Below are 22,391 nucleotides of genomic sequence, written 5' to 3'. Positions count from 1 at the left end.
AAGGGTGATAGAAAAATTGTATTTACAGATCTGTAATGTACGCATAAAAGCAAGCCAAGAAATGGTATCACGCTTAGAGAAACATTAACAAATTTTTTTTGTCTGTCAGTGTAATTTGTACTACAGAAATTGTATACATATTTTTTGATTGATGTAATTGCCCAGTTACCTAATGAGTGTGGGTATTTTATTTAAAAAACAAATTTTACTACAACTTTTTGATATAAAATATTGTTTTCTTTTTTTTAAAGTATTGTTTTATCTCAATGATTTTGTTTTTTTAGAATATTGCTATTGAAAAAATTGCGATTATATATCACAAGAATTATCACTTCTTTCCTTATTATAATGCGATGTATGAAAATAGATTATGCACAACATAATTTTCATTTCACATATGTAGGTGTTATTTTACTTTCAATAAGCAATATCTTCATTTTAAATTTGTTTCTAAATATATATAAAAGTAATCTTTTATTTTTCCATTATTATAAAAATATTTAACCATATTAATCTTAAGAAGGAATTTAATTTTCTTAAGTATTGTACCTCTGTTGTTTAAAAGCCTGCACATGTAATCATCACATTCACTCACAATTTAATGGTTTATTTATATATCTTTGTCACAATAGTTATTTATTATTTTTTTAAGGATAAATGTACAATATATTCAGTAATTTGTTATTTTAATAAATTTTTACTTAATTTCACTTTTGGATTTTAATATCCCTCTGTTTATTATAAGCCCAGCCCAATTATCATTGTAAAATGCCAGAGGAAAGCCATAATTTTGTGAAAGCTATCTATAATTTTGTTCACCATACAATCTGTGCTGCTTTTATTTCAATCAAATTTTAATTCTGATTTCCTTATTACTTTAATGTTTATTATATACAAGTTGAATAAGCAAACCATCATATCCAGTTGATCCACATAGATGTTAAGTCCTGTTAATTATCAAAACAGTGGTTCTGTATTTTTTAATTTGTTTTAAATATAGTGCTATGTATTATTTATTAAAAATATTCATATAAAGAACTAACTACTGCAGGTAATTTTGTGATTACATTCCCTTTGCATTATTTTATATATTAATTCACCCCAAGTATAAATTAATTTAACTCCTTCAGGTTCACACTAAACACCAACAATTACTAATACTAATCTATATTATATAATGAAAAGAACTATTTTTGTTCATACCATTATAGTTTTTCATGAACAAAATTTGGTGAAAATTTATCAGTAGCATAAATTAGGTTAGGAAATAAATTTCAAAATGAAATTCCAATTCCAAATGACAACCTTTGTGATGGTCTGGTAACTTCTCTGCCTTTCATCTGTAAGGTTCTGAATTCAAATCTCAATCAGGCTTAACTTTTTCATATGCTGCAAAATTCATCTAACACTATGAAACTATCTGAGCATCAGCCTGTTGTTTCTATACTAAACAAATAAATTAAAAAAATATTCCACTCTAAATTTACGTGTTAAAAGTGTTAATAAGCTTATTCAAATCAATCTTTCATTAATTTAAAAATAGGCTACAAAAGGAAACAGTGAAAATATTGCTTTTTTTCATTCAACAGTAAATAAAAATTTCATTAAAAAACAATATTATAATTTGAGGCGAACTGAAATCAGATAGTTGAGTACCACTACATGCTAAAGTAGTTAATAAGTAGAAACCCTATCAACTGAGTAAAATTAGAAACAAAGCATTAATACTTGAAAACAGGTTGAAGATCATATTTTTAGTAAATTTTATAATAATATAAAATGCTAAAAATAAATAACTTTTAGAAAAATAATATAGACACTGAAAATCTGATTAGATTAATACACTTGAATGAAGCTCCGAATTTTGAAAACCAAAAGTGTTTAAAAATTACTTTATGTTTAATAATAAATAAAGTAAATATTTATTTATTAAACTGTTGTATTCAAACATTGATTAATTGTAGGAATTTCATTTTACTAATATATTATAAAAATCAGAAACTGGGGAAATATTAATCTGAGATAGTTCTCGGTTATTTACAAACGAAATAATAATAGACAGAACATTAATAAAACGATATAAAGAAGCTAACATTTTTAAGAACATATAATGCTTAGAAATGAAATTTCATCTTTAAATTTATTACTGTACCACAAAAATACATTTTTATGCTACTGATAAAAATTCAGTGAATTTCTGTTCATGGCTTTTTTAATTACCTAAACAGAGAAAGTTCTTTAGCATTTTGTATGTATAAAATATCTTTGCTATTTTCAAAAAAAAAGAAAGAAATCAAACACGCTTTTAGTTATTTCTTTAATTTTTATTCTTTAGATTATCAATTGTATAAAACACAGAACATAAATGTATATTTTAAAGAAAATTACACAACAAAGTAGTAAAGATAAACATAAAAACAAATTCCTATGCTTTTTCAAGTGCAAACATTCACCATTCTTCAAAAGAAGAGTTCCATTCATATTAAAATTTTAAAACTTCATGAGGCTTAACTGGCTTTAGTATTAAATAGAATTAATATTTTACCCTTTTTCAATGTTGTATAAAAATTTATTATTTTATTTTTAATGACTAAAAACGTAAATCATGTTACTCAGCATTGTGTATCCCAGTCAACTGATCTAACATATTCTGTAATATTTAAGAATTTATCCAGTGTGCAGTGTGTTGTACAGTTTGGTATTTCTAGTTCAGTTGGTTCTACCTCAGCATTATGCATGTAAAAAATCTGCACAGAAAACATTAAAAAAATTTTTAGTAAATTATTATATAGTAAATTATTTTTCTATCTCTTAACTTATGAGTTAACTTAAATTCATATAGTTTCAAAATAATCAACAGAACCTCAGTAAATACTTTTTCTGTTCTTAAAATACTGTAAAAATAAAATTAATATACAATTAATCATATACATAAGTCATTTTTAAAATTTAATGTTACTCACAAAGGATGATTGTGAAGGTTCCAAAAAAAAATCATTCATAAAATAACACTGTTGATTAAGTAGATTCATTGATTTGCATATCATTAACATTTTATTAATAATAGATGTTAACAAAATATTTATATATAGTATAACAAAATTTATAATACATAGTTTTTTCCATGAAGACCTAATATCTCCAGCATTGTATCTTTAATGTTAGTAATTACATGTAAAGCAGTCTAAGGTAGTAATTTTTATAATTAATATAATGTTTACACTTATAATAAAATTTTTGGAATATAATTTTATGCTAATTGTATTTTCTTATCAGAATGTATTTTATCAATTTTGTGCAAAATAAAAATTATTTTTGTTACAATATATTCGAGTATATATAAGTATGAACTTTTTATTTCTTAAATATGAGCTCTGTATTTACCATAACCAAATAGTTGCATGAATTCTAAGAGAAAGCACATATCACTCTCAAAAATGAAAATGACAGCCACTTTTAAAAATAACAAGCATCTCTTCCCAGGCACATTAAGGAAAGTGACTGATCTAGCACCTTAGTTGATTTACACATTATCACATAAAATAAATGGCACAGATAGTGTAAATGTATTACTTTCTACTGAGAAACAACATATACATAAATAATTAATAAAAAACACATAAGTAATTACTTTATACACCGTATTAAAAAATGCTAAATTTCAAAGTTTAATTTCTCAAAAACAGTTAATGTGAGTAAAAAAAAGTACTTTTAAGATAATTTTAAACATATTGTTAACATAAAAACAGTCAAAATTTTAATGTGATTATTGTTTTGAAAAACTAAAGTTTTTCCATACATTTATAGCATTTTTAGAGAATTTCATAAAATTCTTGAAAATATGAGTGCAACAATAAAGTAATGAGACTGATTTTTTTTTTTAGCAAAATGTGGCAATCCTGCAGCCTTTATAAACACTACATCTTTAAGCTTGATCTTCCTGCAGCTAATAGTCTAAGCAGCACATCCATACAACCTTTACGAAGACTTTGAAAACAAGTCCTCCCTGTCCGTTTAAATATTGGTATGAGTCGAATTCTCCATCACAATAATGTGCTATCTCCTGCTCCATTGTCTGTACAGCAGTTTTTAATCTCAAAATGCATTTCGGTGCTATCACAGCCATCTTATTCACCAGATCCCGCTCCGAGTGACTTTTTTTAATTCCTGAGTCCCTGGTATCCCCTTGACCACCCAAATTGGTGGTCAAAGATACCATTTTCAAACAACAGAAGATGTACAAAATACTGTGAAAAGGGTTTTGGACAAAATTCCAAAAGAATTCCAGAAATGTTACCAGCAGTGACAGAAGAGTTGGAGTAAGTGTGCGTAAGCAGTCACTACTTTGAACTGCAAGCTTTGACACTAGGTGATTACATTACAGCTGACTAAAAAACTTAAATAAAAAGATTTTATCACATCAGACTCATTGCTTTATTGTTGAACTTTGTAAAATCATTTTTCACTTGATTCTTTATACTCAAGCAAGATTTCAAAATGCTTGAAACTAGGGTTCAACCTCACACGCAAAAGAATTAATATCCATCATAAAAAAATGCATATCATCATTTATAAAAAGTTTTCTTTCATAAAATAGTTTAGAATGATCATTAATTTAACAGAAACACTTATATTTCTGTCTAGTTTTGTTATTTTTTCTTTTGCTGTTATATATTTATACCATCATATTTCTGTTAGGTAACATTTGAAAGTTATCTCCTATTATTTCTATGTCAGTTTAAGATGTTAAGATCTCTGAAAATGTTTTAGATGATTTTTTTTGTCATTTGATAACTGATAGAAATTAATGGCATATAAATTAAATTTCCTTTTTACAGATTTGTTATTCTGTAACAGTTTACAATTTGAGGATTTTTCAAACTTTTATATTATTACAGATTATTTATATTTTTTATAAAACTTTAAGAAATTATTTTTATATTCTGTTTCTGTGTACTTTTATTACTAGAAGTCTTTTAGGGTTACTGTGCCCTTGTGTTTGTTAAAGGAGGCTTGCCTATGGAACTGTTCAGAGGATGTTTTCTATCTAATGGATGTAAAAATCACAATTATTAACTTATATATAAATAACTACATGCAAAACCAGTTATATCCACTATACCTTTTTTTTTTAGTAAAACAAGTTTTGTTCTACAAAACTAAAGAAAAAAAGAACCAATTTTCCCTAAATCTTTTAAATTTTCAGATTACTGAATAAATTGTAATATTAATTACCAAATAACTGGTAGGCAGCTGGATGAAGGATTTAATTGCGTTTGCAACTTATGGTTCATCATCTTTCTTTTTGTTCAAAAATGTTTTGAACTTTGGTTTTGAAACTTGAAAGTAAGAAGTGACCATGTTCTTCGTATGAATATAACAGCTTTCCCAACATTGAGCTGTCATTACAACAGTTTTTCATCTAAATCTATCATGGATATAGTAGGTTTTCCAGCTGCATGATTTCTCCCTTTACAATTTTTAATTGAAATAACAAGTTTTATACTTTCATTGTATGATAAAAATTGAAGGTGAAGTGATAAGAATCTAGTGATACCAAACTCCAAATTTTTTTTTCATACAGCTGGTTTTGCACATGGGATATTTATATTTAAACATTGATATGGTATGGGTTTCATTTAAGGGCTATACAAATGTATAGAACAGCAGGACAAATTCTATGCTGCCTCAGAGAATTAAATCTGTAAGAGGAAGGAAGCAACAACAGGTTTGAATCGGAAAACAACATTGATTACGAGCCTCAAAGAGTTGAATTTGATAACCAGTCTAGTGATTCCTGAATCATCAGGAATGGAAGAGTTGATGCAGGAGAAGGAATAGAGGTAGATGATTTTAAGTTTTATGCCAGTAAGAATGATGATATACTTTGGATTATGTAAACCTCTAGTTGGGAATTGTAAGATTACATCGAAAAATTTAATAATTTTTTTGAAAACAGTTTTGTGAACCAAGGATCCAACACATGTCACCCCTAAACCTATCGATGTGTTCCTAAAAATTATCAGTCTTGCCATGATAGATAACATCATAAAATACAAAAATATATACATTACAATTGTAAAGGAAAAAAAGCTAAAATTAAATAAACCTCTGAGAGAGAAGGACTAAAAGAGACATCTCAATCTGAAATTATGGGAGCATTATTTTTGATATCAATTAAAAGAGGAAACTGGTCTAATGTTTTGGTGCTGGGAGAAAGTGATGACACTGGAATGGTGATCCTCTGGGCTAATTTTAGCATTTTTGTTTTTGATGAGGTGTTGGCATTTTGATGTTGTCAGAACCAGAAAGGATCAGGAAAAAATTAGGGAATTTCATTCTAATTTTCATAGCAACTGCAAAAGTAGTGTGGGTGAATATGTCACAATTAACAAAATATTAATAAGATTTTGTGGCCACTGGAGCTTAGTACAATACATGTCACTAAAACCAGCAAGTATGGCATAAAATTTTATGCATTATGAGTTTCAAAACATTTTACACGCTAAATTTGGAAATTACTGTGGTAAGCAAAAAGACTGTCCATACAAAGTTTAAAATATAACCTTAGGATGTCATAAAACATTTCATTATTCCAATAGAAAAATCAAACAGAAATATGATGACCAACAACTACAATAGCAGTTTTGAGTTTGCTAAATATTTGATCAACAAGGTATAACATTTTTAGGAATGTTGAAAAAAAATAAATCCTCCTCTGAATTTCTCATGGGTCCCTCTTGCCTTGTTGAAATATTCTTTGGAATACCAACACGAGCACTCACTCTTGTCACACGTATCGAAGAGCAAAAAAAAAGTGCTATTACTGTCAACAATGCATGATAACAACGAAACAGATCCTGAAACCAGAAAGCCTGCAATGATTATAGATTATAATAAAACAAAAGGGCATCTTTATTCTGTTGGATCAATTGTGTTCCATGTACTCAACCTCAAGAAGAATGAGGATATGGCCTCTTACAGTATTTTTTCATGAACTTGATTTAGCCAGAATTAATTCATTTAAAATTTATTTCTTTAACCATCTGGAAATTGTTGAAAAGAGAATGGACAAGAGAGAATATCTTGCTGAATTAGGTAAAGAGTTGATGAAAAGCAACTTGCAACAAAGGATAACACTTCTGTATCTACTGTTAGAGATAAAAGGGCTTTAGAAAAGTATCGTGGAACCTCAATTACACAAAAGAGACTGATGTCTAAAAAAACAATTGTTTTATTATGGAACACGCAAAAATACAAAGACTGGTGATAATTGCCAACAGAATGTATGCGGAAGACATAGTCTATGCAAAGTTACCTGTGAGGTATGCAGTCGTGTCTGTGATTAAGAAAAAGTCTGTACACTCTTTATGTGATAAAATAAATATCAGTATTTTGAGTTGCCTAAAGTAAAAATGTTATAAATTGTTTTTCTAAGATTTATACTAAGTCTATTTCTCTAAGTATATTTTTGTATTTTGAGATGCCAAAGGTAAAAATGTTATATTTTGAGTATATTTTTAATAAAAATGAGTTCCTGTAATTATGTAATGTTTAGAATAAACCTGCCTAGTTCCTTAATTGTTCAGTTACAAGCTGCATTTCTAAAATCTTTTTGAAATTAGAAAGAAATTACATTTGGATCCAACACTGCAGGCCTGTTATGTTATAAGGTAATGAGTGCTTAATGTAAGGTTAATAAATTTGTTTTTGATGAATTCATCACACATAATTTTCGCTTTTTTATATAATTTATTGTATTAGGTAACTTTACAGACATGTATGAATATTAATTCTTGATTGTCAGATGAGGAAAATGTTGTTGTAACGGTGAATTTGCAAAATATTCTGATAATGATGTTAAATTTGAACAAGAATAGTGCACAAATCACAGATTCCAATTTATGTCAATAAAATGAAAATTTGTCTTAAAATTATTTTCTTCTTTCTCTTTATTTTATATTTATTACTTCTATTAACGAGTATTTAGCACTTATTTTAACATATAACATATTTGTAAGTTTTTTACGATAAGATGTAAATAAAAAATAATTATAATATTACTTACTTTTACATGATATTTATCATTTAATTTATGTAATTCAAATATTAATGATGCTCCAAAGTCAGGCATTAAAAATCCTTTAAAATCTAAAGCTCTCATTACACTTAAGATAGTGCTATCATGGCCTGAATATAATAATAGTTTCATATCTTTTAAATGGCCTTCACTTTTTTCATTAAACTGCCAAAGTATGTCTTTAATCAGTGGCCCTGAAATTTTAAGTAGTTTTATGATAGTATTTCAAATTTAAAGTAATATATATATATATATATTCCATATATCTATGATTTACACATGTTAATGAAGAAAAATGCATAATTATATGCATAACATGCTTTGTTTTCTGTCTTAAGCCTTTTTATCATATAAGAATTGTGTAACTACAGTTAATATTCATTTGAACAAATAACACTTCCATTCTCTTAACTACAGAGACTGGCTGTGTAGTGAATGTCACCACATTTCAAAGAAATAAACTCAACTAGTAATACAAGAGTACTATAAGAACTGTTTTTGTATCTGAGGTGCATTCACTAGATGGACACTACAGTAACTACTACATCACAATCGGTTACGTACCTGAGCTGCAGTTGTAATTATATAAACCATCATAACCATAAGAAAACATGAACAAATGATATAATGCTAAAAACTAATGTACCCCTTTTATCTGAGAAATGATGTACTGCTTCTAATCTGCAGGAATTTAATGTAAAAAATACTACTTAAATCCATCAGTATATTATAATAACAGCAGCAGACTAATTCGATATCTAAATTATTGATTTAATCAGTTGATAGAAGTTGATTCCACCAATTTTACTAAAAAACTTTTTTAGTATTTCAATTAATTACATAGTATGTGATATATGTATGTATTTCATCTTTTATAGTAATCGCTATGAAAGTGTTATGCAACATAAAAATGATTTAAGTAAAGCTAATTATGTTACCTCCAAAAAATCTTTTCAAGACATCATTCCAGGTGAAAGATATTGCACTTAATATAGCTTTTTCTCTTGTTAACGTAGGATAAACTTTTCTAGTCCATGTGGGTAATGGAAGTCCGTTACGTTCCTATAAAATTTTTAATGTTAATTTCTCTGATTTATTCTATTTCTTAGCTTTTTTTACATCTACTTATACAATATGTGAGAGTTTGGTATATGGGTATATGTACATGTGAGATCCCTGCGTATTTCCTACAAAAAAAGCCAGTCCACCTCTAACAGTGATTCACTGCTTTTCACTCAAAAGATGCACTCATGTTGTTACTAAGTGGCACTATCCATTAACCATCTAAACACTTTAATGCGTCAAATTTGGTCAATACAGAAGTATCACTTATTATTTGATACTATGAAGTGTTGTAATTTACAAATGAAGACTGTACATAGTTGAAGCACATATTCATATTGATTTCTTTAATTGATTTTTTTGTGCTCCCAACAGAGTGAAAAAATAAGGTATAGCAGTAATTTATTAAACAACTTGGCTAAATACCATACTTCTTGAGTATTGATTCTCAACCTTTTTAGCTTCACGAACCCCAAAAAGTAAAAAAAATATATAATGAATATTTTGTGAACCCCAACCCAATGAAACCTAGGTAAAACTATTTAGCGTTGATAATGACGGGTATGAACATGCATGTATGAAGTGTACAAACATGAGTAATTTACAGGTTCCAACTTGATGTGTACATGCTCCTTGTAATTTGGTCTACTTGCATAATATTTGCTGTGACAGCATCATGTTCTAACATGCATATGATATGTTTGAACATGTTGTGATCTCAGGAGTATAAAAGAAGTGTAAGAGATTGCAGAGCATCAGTTCAGTTTTGATTGCGAAGCATGCATATGATTCCTTTATTTAAGTCTTTAAAGGCATAATATTTTCATTGAAAATAATATATAATATAAGTAATATATAATGTAACTGAGATTTAGTTTTTTAGTGTCTGGTCAAACAGTGTAACTGTGTTTTTTAAAATTAGATTCTTATGCAAAATAGATAAATTTGTGCAAAAAAATTGACCATCTACATCCAGTGAATTGATTGATAAAAAGACAAGGTTGTACAGTGACAATTATTTAAATTATGGTTTTACCGTATTGGATGGAAAGTTACAGAGCATTGTTTGCTTTCCGATATTTTTAATCTTCAATGAAAGCATGAAGCTATCAAAATTAATTCCACACTTGGAAACTATACAACTGGATCATAAAAGCAAACCCTTCAAATTTTTTGAAAGAAAATTACATAATTTGAGAAATCAGCCACCTTGTATTTGTAAATCAAGCCATACTGATAAAAGTACACTTGAAGCACCTTACTCGTAGTATTAAGAGTAGTAGCTAAGATATGCAAAATGCATGCAGTCGCAGGAAACCTCATATTGACTGCTGCGATTTATAGTCAGTGTTCTAATAGGCATGAAAAAAGCAAAAAAAATTGTTAAAAATCAGCTATCTAATGACACAATATCAAGGTGAATTGATAACATGGCTGCTGATGTATGTGATCACATAATTCATCAAGTGAGTTCAAGTGAACTTTTTAGTATTCAATTTGATGAATCAACAGATGTGGCAAACATTTCTCAGTTTTTATGTTTTGTGAGATACAAATGCAATACAGACAGATCAATCAAAGAAAATATGTTATTTTCAAATCAATACCTGATCATGCAACAATAATGTCTTTTTGATGTTTTTTTATGAAGCTAATAAAACCTATAATACATATTGGACAAATGCATTGCAGTATGTAGTGATGGTGCAGAGGCGTAGATGGTGCAAAGGTGTAACAGGAAGTACAGTGGATTTCTGAAAAAATTAAAAGATCTTATTCCAGGGGTCGAATGGACACACTACTTGCTTCACAGACGTGCTCTTGCCACAAAAAATATGGTGGAAAATTTCAAAGAAATTCTTTATAAAGCTGTAAAAAGGGTTAATTTTATTAAAAATCAACTATTAAAGTTCTTTAATAAATTTCATATTTTTTTTTTTAAGTAATTGGATTCATCTGTAGTTAGTCATTGCTGGTTTTGTATGGAATGTAAAGTATTAATTGTATTAACATTGTTTTACTGGTCCTTTCTTTTTAACTGAAAAGTTAATACAATGGAATGTATCTGTTAAAGAGTACCACCATTCCTTAGAAGATTGACCTTTTGTAAAATTATGTCTTAATAACAAAATTCATTCTTTAGAAAAATAATGTATAATATATATCTTGTTAAAAAGTGAAGAAAAATGAAAAAGTGAACTTATGTAAGGCTATCTTTTACTTATTAGTTTAACATTTTATTCAACAAAAAGCTAATTTAGAATTTTTCTTGAAGGTTTTTGCTTGAAACTCATAATGCAATTATTGCTTATATGTTACTATATTTTGGGTAGTAACATTAGTTAAATTATCTTGGTAAGGATTAACTTCAGTATATTGTATGTGTTACTCTAAAAAATTTCAATACCAATTCCTAATACACAAGCTGCTTGCTTATGTGATAATTAATAAAAACAATTCTCCTCTTTAAACTACTGAATGGAAAGAATTCAATACACAATAATAATATGAAAAATATTATTTGTAATAAATATTAAAAAAAAACATTTACTTTTTATTCTTTTTTTGTTAATGAAACCCATGATATATATTAATGTAATTTAATGAGGAGGTCGGAAGAGTGAAATCAGAAAGTGAAAAATGCCAGAATCTTACCAGGAATTAAAACTAAGATCAGTTGATTAAGAAGCCAGCATCATACATATATCTGGATCACCAGTTAACTTTATATTGACAAAAACGACCCATTTCTACTACATTAAATCCAAATTATGCATTTATGAACGATGTAAATGAATGAATCATTCTTCTCCAAACTTCAGATTACATATTTATAAAAATACTTCAGTTACCTGATCAAGATCAATATAAAACTAAAGTACAAGAAAGTTCAGACTTCCCAAATAAATACCATCCCAGCTCAATACATTTTTGGCCAGTAAAGTAGTAGAATTTTTAAGTTATTAACTATCATTTTATTCTTTCACAAACTGAAACTTTTCACTCTTGAACATTATACGACCTTTCAATCTTTATAATATTTGTAATTTAGTAATATGCTTAAATATTTTTAAATTTATTATTACTAAGTGCTTGGAATTAAAATCTTACTTCAATTAGTAAAGTGTCGTGCAAAATTTCCACATCTCTAAGAGTACTTATATTCTGCCCTGTATTTTCTGTCAAATAATTATAAAGTGCTTTATCTTCTAATGTTTCATGACTAGCTAGTTCTGCGAGTACTCTGTCTAGTTCCAGAATGTATTTTGGACATGGAGCTTGTAATGCTATTACCTAAATCACATAAAGTAATAATATAAATAAAATAATTCTTCAATATTTTTAATTTGTGTATCTGTTAATGTAAAATTAATTGATAAAATGCCTGAAAAGACACTTTATTTTAAGATATCTTGTCAAGTTTATGTTATAATTTGCAACGCATCAAGTTTGTCTTACAACAAATTTGTATGGCATCCATTTATTGCGACTAGTGTAAAGTTTTTAAGATATTAATGATAAGAAAATCACGAAGTTATAAAAACTTTTACGTCAGAATTAAATTTGTATGTTTGTTTTATGATGCATTCATCTAAGTTTATTATGCTACGCAACAGAAATGTTTGTCATTCTTAAGAACAGCAAGTAACTTATGCCATGAAAATTAAGAATGAACTGGTTCCTGATGCCTTCACTGAGAAAAATATTATTGTATATCAGTATGTCAAGACCACTAAAAAACAGATGATATTCAACCCTACAAATGACATTTTCTTTTGATGATAGGAATCATCAATACTCATAAAAAGCAACTCTGATTGATACCTCTTGTATCTCAGGTGCTTTAGATGCATCACTCTTCAGAAACACTGAGCATATAGTGTTTTGCAACAGATTCCTCTTTCTGTGTGAAGCAATTCATTATATACAGTTTTCTCCAACCAGTTTTCCAGCTACTACTGGATCTGAGTGTATGTGTATAGTCAAATGCAATTACTGCTAGCAACTTGCCGAGGCCTGACATAGCTGCAAACGTAGTGCAGTGTAAGTGTAAATGTAAATGTACTGGTAAACCTGTAGTTTGGAACATGTCAACCATTCCTGAGACATGTGGTTAATTGTAACTCGAGCACCAAAAAACAACCGGTATTCACAGTCTAGTATTCACATCCATATAAAAGCAATTGCCTTTTCAAGGACTCAAACCTTAGAGCTCTTGACTTCAAAAATCAACTGATTTTCTGATGATGAGTTTAAGCACTAGACTAACCTGGTAGGTTTTATATATGTATACATTATCTCTATTCAGTAGGAGAAGAACTAAACTTACCAAAATTATGTTAAAGGAATTCAGTAAATGTCCTGAACAATGTTCTTTCTGTACTGGGGGGATTCCATACTTCATAGATAGTTTGATAATCATATTCCTTTAATGTGAATCAGTTGTCACTTCTGGATCTGTTTTTGAGTAAAGATTCTAAATTTTTTTTCTGTTGTTAGTTGAATTAAAGACTATAATTAATAATTCCCATTTCATATAGAGATCATAAAAATATTTTATTAAAAAGTGCAGGGGTTGGCAATATCGCGCCCTCAATGAGATTTTTATACACTCTCACTATATTACACACCTACTAAGCCGGTTTTTGGGCTAAGCCCAATTATTGGGTATCAGCATCGCGCATGTGTAAGACAATATAATTGTGCAAGCTCAGTGTCAGCAAATAGCAATTAAGGTCATACACTGACACACTTGCTACTTAAAAAGTAGTAATATTCTCGCTCCTGATAAATTTAGAAGTATATTACCATATTCTGAATGCTACGTATTGTGAGTGTTATTATTATTGACTATATTTTATTATTTTCCTATTATTAGTAACCATATTATGTAAGATAGTAGCGCTTTTCATTATCAAATACGTATTGTACTGGTAAACGGATTTTATAAATAGCTCATCATGAATAATTTAAAAGAAAAAGAATTTATTGTTTTAATGTTGACTGGAAAGAACAATTTTGTTTCATTAACTTTAAAGGCAAATGTGTCTGCTTATTGTGTAATAATAGTATGGCGATCCCCAAGAAAAGTAACATCGAAAGACATTTTAATGCCGTTCATTCAGATTTTAATGCGAACTATATTGTGGCCTCCAAAATAAGAAAAAAAGATATCTTCCCTAAAATCAGTTATTATCAAACAACAAAGCTTTTTTGCTAAACTGTTGGAACGGTCTAAAGCTGGCAACAACCACAATTTTTAAGATTTGACATTTATTAGCTAAGAAGAAAAAACCATATACAGATGGGGATTTAATAAAAGAAGCCATGTTAGAAGCTTCTGGCTCGTTATTTGAAGGGTTTAAAAATATATCAGAAATAGTTGTAGCCATAAATACTTTACAATTGTCAGCCAGAACGGTAACCAGAAGAATTGAAGCAATTTCAGATTATTTAGAAACACAATTATCAAATGATATTTAAATATGAATTTTCTTTTTGCTACAGTTGAATGAATCAACAGACGTATTAGATATAGCCCAATTAGCGGTTTGCATAAAAATGGTGTTCGATGATTTCTCTGCAAAAGAAGAGTTCCTTAAAATCCTTCTACTAAAGGGATGTACTCGAGAAGATGATATATTTTTTGCATTTAAAAAATGTACAATGACTAATAATTTACCACTGCAGAAGTTAACTTCCATTACAACAGATGGTGTATGTTCCATGACCGGTAAGAAGATTGGATTGATTGCTTTATGCAGAGGAGATTCTTTATTTCCTAAATTTGTATTGTACCATTGTCTTATACACCAGGAAGTACTGCGGGTGAAAACTATTGCTTTTAATGATTTAATGTCACTTGTAATAAAAAATTATTAATACTATAAGATCACAAGAAATGCAACACAGATTATTTAAATTACTTTAGAAAGAGGAAAATAACGAGTGTAATGATCTTCTTTTAGATACTGATGTGAGATAGCTCAGCACGGGTAAAATACTTGAAAGATTTAACCTTTTGCCACAAATAAAAGAATTTCTTTCATCAAGGGATGAATATTATGAGCAATTAGAAAATAGTAATTGATTGATAAATTTGGGTTTTTTAACTAATGTTTTGGCGAAGTTAAATGAATTAAATATTAAGTTACAAGGAAAAAATCATTGTATTACTAATAAGATTAGTGCAGTAAATGTACTTAAAAATAAATTAGCATAACTGAAATACCATTTAGAAAAAAATTTGTTAACGCATTTTCCAAATGTGGAATGTATTATTGAAAGTTTGGGTAATAAAACATTTAATGCTACATCATATATAAAAATTGTAGAGAATCATGCAGAAGAAATTTCTTCCCGATCTGCAGATTTAAAAAAATTAGAATCTGTTATTATATTTTTTGTTAATCTATTTAGTGTAACTTCTGATAATACATCTGCTGCAATTGTCCAATATTTTGAGCTTAGTAAGACAGATGAAATAGAATTAAAAATAATAAATCTGCAACTTGATATTGTTTTAAAAGCACATTATACTGATAGTATTAACATGTTTTGGAATTTCTTTCATAAAGATAAATATCATCATATTTCAAGAAAATGTGCACTAATAATTTGTTCTAATTTTGCAACTATGTGTAACTGCAAATGTCTGTTTTCAAATATGATGTATCTAAAATCAAAATATCGATTTAAGCTCATAGATTCTAATTTAGATAAATGTTTAAGAACATTTAATTCTAATTATACTCCCAATTATAACAAATTGGCAGATGATTTGCAATGTCAAGGGTCACACTGATTCAGATATTTTTCATATTTATATTGTTTTTATATTTTTTGAAATAAAGCCTTTAATAAGTTTTTTCATGCACCCCCAATAACTTTTGAATTTACTTTGCGCCCTTACTAGCAAAAAATTTGCCGACCTCTGATATAGAGTATGGTGAAAACTTCCAGCAATACTACCCGCTTGTAATGTATAGTAGAAAAGTAATTTGTTTGAAAATCTTGAATACACCAAGACACACCATTTGAACAGAGTTTGATGTATTTAAATACACCATTTGTTAGAAAAGATACACCTTTTTTTTTTTAAGTATATTTCAAATGACCCTACTCAATACACAATGGAAAACCAAAATGGCAGGATCACATAAGTTCAGATTTATCTACATAGAAAAGGTAACAATCCAGTGGTCACACTAAAAAGAATATACAGTCAATGTACAATTCAAAAGAATTTGCCATACAAATCAAAAAATAAAAAACCTTGATAAAGTACTTTGAAGATCTTTGTCCTATCCAGAGTATGACAGAATTGAACCAATGGTTTAAAAAGAGGAATCTTTCTTCTTTCATATTTTGTTGAAAAATATAAGAAATGTTTGTTCTAAGTGTACTATAATGTCTGAAGTTAAATCCTACTCGCTCAGATATATAAGTAAGTAATAAAAGTTAAGAGTTCTAAGGTTCAAATCCTTGTAAAGGCTATATACGGATTTGAATACTAGAACATGGATACCGGTGTTTTTGGTGGTTGGGTTTCAATTAACCACATATCCCAAAAATAGTCGACCTGAGACTGTACAAGACTACAACACTTCATTTACAGCTATCCATATCATCCTTATTCATCTTCTGAAGTAATATATTACTGGAAGCTAAAACAAAAAAAGAGAGAAGGTATAAAAGCTACTGCATCTTTGAAAGATTAACATAACCCATGATTGGCCATTACAATTCACCACCAGAACTAAATGCCTACTGATAATTTTCTATTAGAATTTAGTTTCTGTTGGTACTCTACTGTTGTTACCTCTTCTTGACATGATTTCAAACAATAGTGAAGTATCTAGAAAATGTTTTTCCAATTTCTAGTTTCTCATTTTCATAAAAATTAGAAATTCTCAATCATTTTGGCAATGAAGTGCCTCTGTAAAAATTATAATACATAGAATACATACAAAATGTTCAAAATATGTACAGACATAAGAGAATCAGTAGGTGTTGAAAGCCGTGTTAATAGTTTTTGTATCTTCTTGGAAACGTTTTGAAAGTTCTGAAAGAAATGAAAATTGGTCCCATGAACATGTTACTGATACTTCAAAATCATGTTTATTTCAAAATATTTCATTCTAGAATTACTTTTCTTATGCTAGTAGTAATCTTTGGGAATCTACAAAATCATTGAGAGATAGCAAATGTAGATATTAGCTACTGGATGATTTTATTAAAAATTTGAATGAGAATCAATACATCAAAAGTTACACATTAACATATCTAAAAATACTGAACAACAATGATATTAAAATATAATTGCAAATAGTATATGATGTTGATAAATGCTATTGTAACAATATAACCAATACAATTGTAGAATCAATGGAAATTATTTGTTAACTTGGTAAATTATTAATGGGGAGATCCATTAACAATTTATGAATTGATAATGATCATATATAATGAACTTCAATTTTAATCCCTCTGATGTTCAAAGTGATCAAATGTATGATGTTACATTTTTTCAGTACATAATAAACATATTTAATTATTATTTATTTTTAATGAAAGACAGTATGAATATTACCTTATCTTTAGTTATGGGTACTGAATGAATGGCTATTGGTTGCCATATCAGCTGATGACTCCAAATTTGATCAGTTTCTGGTGGAAATAGTCCAGCTAACAAAACTGCAGCACTCATATGTGTTCTATCATAATCACTGCTGTTAACTCGAACTGACTTTGATAAATATTTTGAAATAAACTTTTTGTATCGCTTTCGAAATATTTTTCCAAGGTAATACAGTTGCCTTTTTCCTTTCTGTTGATGTAAAGAATGAATAAAATTAAAAATATTAAATAAAATAGAATTGTTAGGTATTATAAAATTACAATTTTTCAAAAGGAATAGAATATGCAGTAAAATTTAAATTTAAATTCAGAATATTAGATGTTTAGATCCATTCAAAATTCCTAAAGTTCTAACAATAGCCTTTCCATTATTATATTTTAGAACAAAATAATCCAATAAAAGATTTATTATAATACTAAACTAATTTAAGTAACAAATTATTGTATTTTTAAGTTATTAAATCATTTTGAAAAACAGAAAAATTAATGTTGATAAGCAGAAAAATTTCAGCTTCAAAATAAAGGTTTTTGATTAAAATTTTAAGATATTTTATGGGGTTGATATCATATTGAACTTCTGTGTTGCCGTCTCAGAAATCTTGTTACAATATCAAATATGCAATATTTTTAAGACTGTACAAATTTTAATGATAAAGAGAAAGTAATGTTTTTAGCAAGTTGTAATAAAAATAATTAATATAATAAATTTGTTGATTAAAATAGATTTATATTATTTTACATAAAATTACACACTATATATATATATATATATATATATACATGTAGAGAGAGAGAGAGAGAGAGAGAGAGAGATTGAGAGAGAGATTTTCAGATCGAAATAGCTATCGTAATGTAACATTAATTATTATGAGTTAAAGATAAAATAAGCCATGAAAATTTCAAATAAAAATATAAACAATATCTCAGTTCTGATGTGCATTTTCAGACAGCATTTAAGTGTATTTTAATATGCTCTTTATTGTAAATATATGTATATGCCTTCTTAAAATAATTATTATCCTTAGTTATAAATTTTATTTGCAGTGAATAAATTTATATTAGACTCTGTACATGGTGGTTATGATTTGCAGAGGGTTGGGGGGGGGATGGTTGAACTTGGTCAGAGGTGATACATTCATGAAATGAAGTTAAAATTATCTGGGAGTGATGATCAGTGTTATGAATGGGGAAGAGTGAGAAATAAGGGAGGTGATTAAGCTAGGGGAATAGAGCCATGTATGCACTGATGAAGATGATGTTGAGATGAAAGGTAGTTTCTAGAGCCTCTAAACTGATAACATACGGGACAGTGTTACTTCTGATTGTGACTTATGGATGTGAAGTGTGGGCACTTCTTAAAAAACAGGAATATAGACCAGTAGTATTTAAGAATAGTCATAGAATGTTGATAAGAGGTTTTGGACTTGTGAAGGATCAAACAACAGGGGAGTGGAGAGTTAGGAGGAAAAGGGAGTTGAATGAGATAGAGTTTGGGAGATAATGGTGATAGAATTTGAGGATGGTGTGGATGAATAAGGCAAGATGGGTGAGTCATATGGCCAGAGCAGAGGAGGAGAGGATAATTTTTGGGGATGATGAGGCATAGATAAGAGGGGAGATGTAGAAGAGGAAGACCTAAATGGAGATGATGTGATGGTATCAGGGAGGATTTTGGTGAGGACTGGATGGATGTGTCAAAGGATATGGAGAGGTTGAGAACGTTTTTGTCACAGGTCATAGATGAACGAAATTTATCAAGATAAGGATAATGTAACGTAATGATAAATATTTGTCAGTGGTAACTGCTTAGAAATATACAGTTAATACTTTTATTCAGAAAATTATTAATAATTTATATGTTTACTTTATTATTGTATTTATTCAAAAATTCAATAAGATCTGTTTGTTTCTCTTTTCTTTAATGTTAATTTATCTCTACTTATATATTCATTAGCTGCATCAGATCTAAATGGAGTTTGTACTTGACATCATCATCATATGGATATTTGCCCTAAGGCAGTCCCAGTCTGTGGAAGGTAAATCTAAGTTTTACATGAATATATATAGTTGATATGTAAGTACAAATTAACATTCTATTTGTTTATTATTTCAGTGTTTGATTTTGTATTTGGATATTTCATAACGTTGGAACATGTTGCTGTGGTTCTTTTTTTGTGTATTATATACTCATATAAATTATATTTTGTATATAAATTCTATAATTCTATTTTGTATTTTATATAAACATCAAGGTATTAATGGATTTGTGATTTACATCTGTGAAATTTTTCAATTGTCAGCAGAGATATAAATTACAAATTCACCATCAACAACAATGTTGACAAACTACACAATTTGCAACAAAGACCACGTCTTTTTATAGTTGATATTTATGAAATACACACAACATAATAATATCAAATAAACATTTTATAATTTGATAATGACAATTCAATTTTGACACCCTTTTCAACTACATCTTAAATGCATTTCTTTTTAAATCAAGAAAATCATCAGCAATAATATCCATTCTGGCTGAACTGAACTTTCTCTACTTCTGGGCTTATTCTGAAACTTTCCAATCATTAATTTTTTTAAAATTATATTTGATTATTATGGGTTTTTAAATTATATTATTGGTTTAAATTCTTATTAGAAATTATTTACCTTTGTCAGCTGACCTAAACCAATTGGCCAATATTTTTGTTCATCTTTATAAGGATCATTTTCATAAGTACGTGTTGGTGTTCTATCACCATGACGATGAATCTGAAACAAGTAAAAAATTTTTGCTAAAAGAATTTTTAAATAAACTAATTTTATTTTGTATTTTTTACTACTTCAAGTGTTTCCACTTGTATACATTGAATTCTCATAACCAAAATGAGTTAACACAATTTTTCCATTGTTGTGGTAAATTTTAAATATTCTTCCTTGGTATTTGTTAATTTATAAATAATCTATACAACAATTACAAATGTATAGGTGTTAAGGCAGTATGTTAATGGTTTACTGTATTGCTTATGTATTTTAATGGGCTTAGAATTATAACTATTTGCAAATAATTTTTGTTTTAAAAAGTAATTTAACTTTTTAAAAATAATTATCAATTTAATATTAATAAATAACTGCAAATGTAATAAAATTTGCGTAAATCGTTAACACTGAACCTAAAATAAGAAAGAAATTTAACAGAATAGCTATGATAAAACCCTTATACAGAGTGTTCAAAAAGTGATGCAACCTTATGGGAGAATGTTTCCTTCTTTTTTTGTAGGTTTAATTGAGAAAAAATGGATTACACAATGCAGCAGAGAATATTCATTGAGAATATCCAATACACTAGATGTGCCAGTTATGCCCAGACCCAGAGTTTTCACAGAAAAGTATGGTGTAGATGCACCAAACAAGTCCTCCACCAAGCGGCTTAACATAAGCTATAAGAGACAGGGAATGTGGCATACAGCCAAAAGTGGTCAACCGGTGTTAACACCAGAATAGTTGATCAACATGCAAGTTGCATATTCTGTTAGTCCGAAGAAGTCTGTGCAATGTCTATCTAGTCAGTCTGGTCTCCCTGTTGGTAATGCCAACATGACATTTCACAAGTGTTTAAAGATGCATACACATAAAATTTGTATTGTTCACGAGTTATTCCCAGCAGACAGTGGGAAACTTGTAGCTTTCTGCCAGTGGTTCATGTCATCTGTAATGCCAGTTGGGGAAGAACTCGATGGTTGGTTTTGGTCTGACAAGGCCATCGTGATGGATATGTGAATACACTGAATTCACGCATTTGGTGTACGGAAAATCCACATCAGCTACCTAAGTCTCCTCTGCATGGACAAAAAGTGGGTGTTTGTGTGCAATATCACGTTGGTGAATCTTCATGATATTCTTTCATAGCACAGTAAACAGTGAGCATTGCATACGGTGCAACAATTTGTAAACACTATACCTGCAGACCAGCTAGAGTACACATGGTTTCAGCAGGACAATGCTATGGCTCATACAGCCAACAACATTATGACTTTCTTGGATCAGTGTTTTTAATGATGTGTCGCTGCTATTCCTCAACAATTATTGCAATATGTGTTTAAGAGCGTGCAATGCTGTATTCAATTACATGAATCGCATAATGTAGGTCACTTTCATCAACTCTTGTAACGTACTCATTTTCCCATACGGTTGTGTCACTTTTTGAACATTTTGTACAATTTAACAATCAGTCCATTATGTTATTTATTTTGACCTTTAAAATACCACAGATATAAAAATATTTCATTTTGAAAACAAGGGAAATGTAAACTACATGAGTCCTGCAACTTTATTTAGTTTTTTATTAAAAAAGTAGCTTGCAGTCTTTCTGTTAAAAAAAATTATCATTTATAATTTAAACTTTAAAAGTTAGTATTTATTGTAGCACCTTACTTCAGGTTTTTCTAACTAGTGTAGTCACTAACTTATTTATTTATGTGATATGGTTTTTTTCTCACCATTGTTTTGGCAAAATTGATTTCCACAATAAACTCAAAACATGTTTAATTTAATTCTACATTTTTTAATGATAAAAAAGTTAATAGCCACGGTACTGTCTGAGCTGCTTACA

The 22,391-nt window shown here is 28.5% G+C and overlaps 1 protein-coding gene across 5 annotated transcripts in view; it reads right to left on the bottom strand.

Moving 5' to 3' along the window:
* Window positions 1–2,304: 2,304 nt before the first annotated feature.
* LOC142327835 (testicular acid phosphatase homolog) overlaps window positions 2,305–22,391 on the bottom strand; it is a 36,722-nt gene continuing 16,635 nt past the window's right edge. For 4 of the 5 annotated variants that reach the window (XM_075371175.1, XM_075371176.1, XM_075371177.1 and 1 more), the window contains 6 exons: window positions 20,450–20,551; window positions 17,736–17,972; window positions 12,254–12,436; window positions 9,019–9,142; window positions 8,069–8,274; window positions 2,305–2,747 (listed from right to left, as the gene is read on the bottom strand). In XM_075371175.1, the coding sequence (XP_075227290.1) occupies window positions 2,613–2,747; window positions 8,069–8,274; window positions 9,019–9,142; window positions 12,254–12,436; window positions 17,736–17,972; window positions 20,450–20,551 (987 nt within the window). In that variant the 3' untranslated portion in view covers window positions 2,305–2,612. The remainder of the gene's footprint in view (window positions 2,748–8,068; window positions 8,275–9,018; window positions 9,143–12,253; window positions 12,437–17,735; window positions 17,973–20,449; window positions 20,552–22,391) is intronic. The other variant, XM_075371178.1, reaches the window with a different exon arrangement.

The sequence above is a fragment of the Lycorma delicatula genome, chromosome 7, assembly GCF_047948215.1.
Source record: "Lycorma delicatula isolate Av1 chromosome 7, ASM4794821v1, whole genome shotgun sequence".
NCBI classification, from domain to species: domain Eukaryota; kingdom Metazoa; phylum Arthropoda; class Insecta; order Hemiptera; family Fulgoridae; genus Lycorma; species Lycorma delicatula.
Note: the sequence above shows the minus strand (reverse complement) of the source record. Positions and strands in the feature narration are given on the sequence as shown.